At 35.7% G+C, this 3,409-nt stretch overlaps 1 protein-coding gene across 1 annotated transcript; it reads left to right on the top strand.

Annotated features, from left to right (window-relative positions):
* Window positions 1–215: 215 nt before the first annotated feature.
* LOC133801961 (protein LOL2-like) lies at window positions 216–3,120 on the top strand. The gene is made up of 4 exons (XM_062240195.1): window positions 216–992; window positions 1,320–1,427; window positions 2,275–2,384; window positions 2,812–3,120. The coding sequence occupies exons 1-4, from the start codon at window positions 716–718 to the stop codon at window positions 2,881–2,883; spliced, it is 567 nt and encodes a 188-aa protein (XP_062096179.1). The 5' UTR covers window positions 216–715; the 3' UTR covers window positions 2,884–3,120.
* The last annotated feature ends 289 nt before the right edge of the window (window positions 3,121–3,409 follow it).

The raw sequence follows: 3,409 nt of genomic DNA, 5'->3' as shown, positions 1-3,409 counted from the left end.
ATAATAGTTCAAAAATAATTTCGAATTTGTATAAAAACAAAATAGCTTTATGTAGAAGATTTAGGAAATTAATATTTTGAAATAGAAGAAAATGACAATAGAATAGAATTGACACAGTAGACGCTTTTTGCAGACCTTGTTTCTTGATTGTGTACAAGAGATGCAAGTCGCAAGAAATGCCAAAGATTGCAGCAGAACTGATTGGAAGATTATTGGAATTTGAGTTGATTTCTGGAGAAGATGATCAATAATTTTCTTACAAAAGTGATAAGATTTTCTTTAAGTGTTTTTGCCTGAGATGAGGTCGAAATATAGAAAGATGAGGTTGTCGTTGGAGAAGGAAGTCGGAGATGAAATAAGAGATTGCACAGAGTCACGTCATATTTGCAGAGAGTCACGACATATGGGTTTGATTGATTTTGAGGAGTGTTGTGTTGTTGTATTATTAATTACGATTCTACTCCTACTTTTGCTGATCCTGCTTTGGCTGATGTGTCTTTGTTTAAATTTCAATTGTCCTATCTAGATTTCCTTGTTGATTAAATTTTTTAAAAAAGAAAGTTTAATTATCATATTATTGCACAATAATGACTAAAAAGCTATGAAAAAATCCCTAGTTTCAATTATAGGCCCACTTCCTATTACGAGGCCACAGCCTCGTGCAGACTCTGCATAGTTGATCGCCGGAGACTCGTCTGGGGAGAGTAACGCCGCCATGGAAATCAATCAAGTTGACGAAGACGAAGACGAAGGCCCACCTCCAGGCTACCAGTCCATTCTTCCATCACCACAACCACAGCTACCCCCACCATCTTCGCCATTACAACTAGCTCCACAACCGCCGCCACCACCGCTGCCGCCTTCTTCGCCGTTGCGACTAGCTTCGGAACCACCACCGCCACCATCATCTTCTCCATTAAAATTAGCTCCAGAACCACCACCACCAATGCCGACAACGGGTCTAACACCAATGCTAAAAACGACATCTTTCGGTGAGCCTACTTCCTTTCCAATTTCAATTTCTCCATACAGCTCTATCTTAATTATTTTTAGTTGCAAAATTTTCTTATGTGGGTTCTGGGTTTTTTCCATTGAAAGAAAGACAAAGAGATTCTTTCAAAATCGATTTTGTGTGACTTGTTTGTTAAGGAATTTTGTTGTTTTTCAGCTGAGAAAACTCAATGGGAAAGCAAACCCATGATGATACATTATAATTAGATTATGTGTGTACTTGTGTGTGTATTTATGTATATATATAGATGATTGTATGTATGTGTTTCTCTTACTAAGTACTGAGGGTTATAATGATAATAATGCAGAAATAGCTCAAATGATTTGTGGTCATTGCCGCACGCTGCTCAAGTATCCCCCAGGGGCTAGACAGGTTCTGTGTTCATGTTGTCAGACTGTCAACTTTGTTCTAGAAGGTTTCTTCTCTTATCCATTTAGTGCTTTACTAATCATGGGCTGTTTGTGATTGTATTTCTGGCTAATTATATCAATCTGTTAACACCTATTACAATGATTTGTGTTTGGTTGGAGGGAGAAGTGGAATAATGGAGAGGGGTGAAAGGATGAACTTGGAGTGGGGTAGTTGTTTGGTAGGAAAGATTTTAAGACAAAGGATTAGACTATGAATTTGTTATTTTCGAAACTAAGCTTCCTGCCGAACCCTACAATATTTGAAGATCAGATATAATAATTGTAAAATAGGTGGCCTGAAAGAACTGGAATCTCAGATTTTGTGGAAGCAAATTACAGTATTAGACTGAATTTTAAATCATTAGTTTGTCCCAAACACAATAAGAGAAAGACTTATCCTCTTCGTCTCAATACTTTCTTCTTCTTCTTCTTCTTCTTCTCTCCTTTCTACACCAATTATCACCTTAGCAATCTGTTTCATGTATTTTACATCTATTCTTCCAGTACTGTTTTAGCTGGACAGATTATTGTATTATGTTCATACTAGATAGCAGGTAATGCCTTAAGCCCAGAAGTAATGATCCTATAACATTTCTTGTCATGTACTAATAGGTACCCGAGGACCTTAAGCCCGGTCATGGAGTCCAATACCAATTGTGAAGCAATGTAATGTGGTGTTATGAATTATGATCAGTGCTTTTAGTCTACTACTTGTGTAGCCTTACTTTTATGTTTTAGTTGCAGAATCTTTAGTCTATATTGTTGACGATCATATACTATTAACTGCCATTTATGATCTGCCACTTTTTAAAAAAATTATTTATAGTGTGTCCTGAATTTTTCTTTATTCAGCTCATCAGGTTGGACAAGTGAAATGTGGAGGCTGTACACTGCTGCTGATGTACCCTTATGGATCATCTAAAGTTAGGTGTTCCTCATGTCAACATGTGACAGAGATTGGAGTAAGTGAAATTCTACTCAGCTGCTTTAAAATATTATTAACAAAATTACCCTCTCACCACTTGTGAGCTGAGCACCACATTCAATAATAAATCCTCTAAAGACATTTCAGACTACAAATATCAGAATGTATATTGGTACTCTAAATTCCTCTAGTGTTAGATCTTGTAAGTGCTGGATCTTGAGGGCCGTAGCAATAATCTATAAGAAATACTAAAGAGTTGATAATTCCAAATGAGATTTTCTTTGCTGCATCTTTGTATTTTGAATGGAAAAGTAGTATGATAACTACAAGGGTATCTCTAAATTTATCGCTTTTGTTGATGCTAGTAGCAATTATGGGCTTGTTATCGAAGCAAATGATTGTGTTTTTATAAGTAGCAGCATAGCAAATTTGATTAACTGTTTTGTTTGTTTGTATGTATGTAGGTACACAATGAGCGCCCTCCATGGTCTGTACAGCAGGGGCAGCCACCTCCTGGTCCAAACCAATGTTATTAGATTATAATAGATTAGATTGGTTGTTTTTATTTTTATTGTTTATGTACATGTATATGTATCTGATCATTGGAATTAATAGGAAACACCTCAGTGGTTTTGTCTTAAGTTTGGCTGTCATCGCTCTAATTTAAGTTTAGGACATCTGAATGTTTCTCAGAAGTTCCTCTTCTTTCTTTTCCTTTTGTAAACTTCAAGTCTTGAACTAATAATAGGAAATGACATTCAGATTATTTTGTATTTCTTTTGTTTGTGATTTTGGAATTTGGATTGAATGATAGAAAATAGAATTATGCCTAGGGCATAGCAAACACCTCCAAAATAAAAACAAAATATTTGTATACATGTTATCTGATAAGAGTAGTGAGTAGTGATATGTGCACAATGCAAACATTACAAGGACCAAGCAAAGCAAAAGTTTTAATTCCAAACTACCATTTAAATTCTAGAATCTACTGGAATAAAAGCTTGCAGATTTTGGTTCCAAACCAATTACAACAGAAGTAGCCATGATAGCTAAAGTGATACT

The sequence above is a fragment of the Humulus lupulus genome, chromosome 9 (assembly GCF_963169125.1).
Source record: "Humulus lupulus chromosome 9, drHumLupu1.1, whole genome shotgun sequence".
Lineage (NCBI taxonomy): Eukaryota > Viridiplantae > Streptophyta > Magnoliopsida > Rosales > Cannabaceae > Humulus > Humulus lupulus.
Note: the sequence above shows the minus strand (reverse complement) of the source record. Positions and strands in the feature narration are given on the sequence as shown.

What these genes read in the sequence shown, in the direction of transcription:
- LOC133801961 (XM_062240195.1), top strand. Translation starts at nt 716, where the DNA reads ATGGAAATCAATCAAGTTGACGAAGACGAAGACGAAGGCCCACCTCCA. An exon ending in GCTAAAAACGACATCTTTCG is followed by an intron (nt 993 to 1,319) that starts GTGAGCCTACTT and finishes ATAATAATGCAG; the next exon opens with AAATAGCTCAAATGATTTGT. An exon ending in TGTCAACTTTGTTCTAGAAG is followed by an intron (nt 1,428 to 2,274) that starts GTTTCTTCTCTT and finishes TTCTTTATTCAG; the next exon opens with CTCATCAGGTTGGACAAGTG.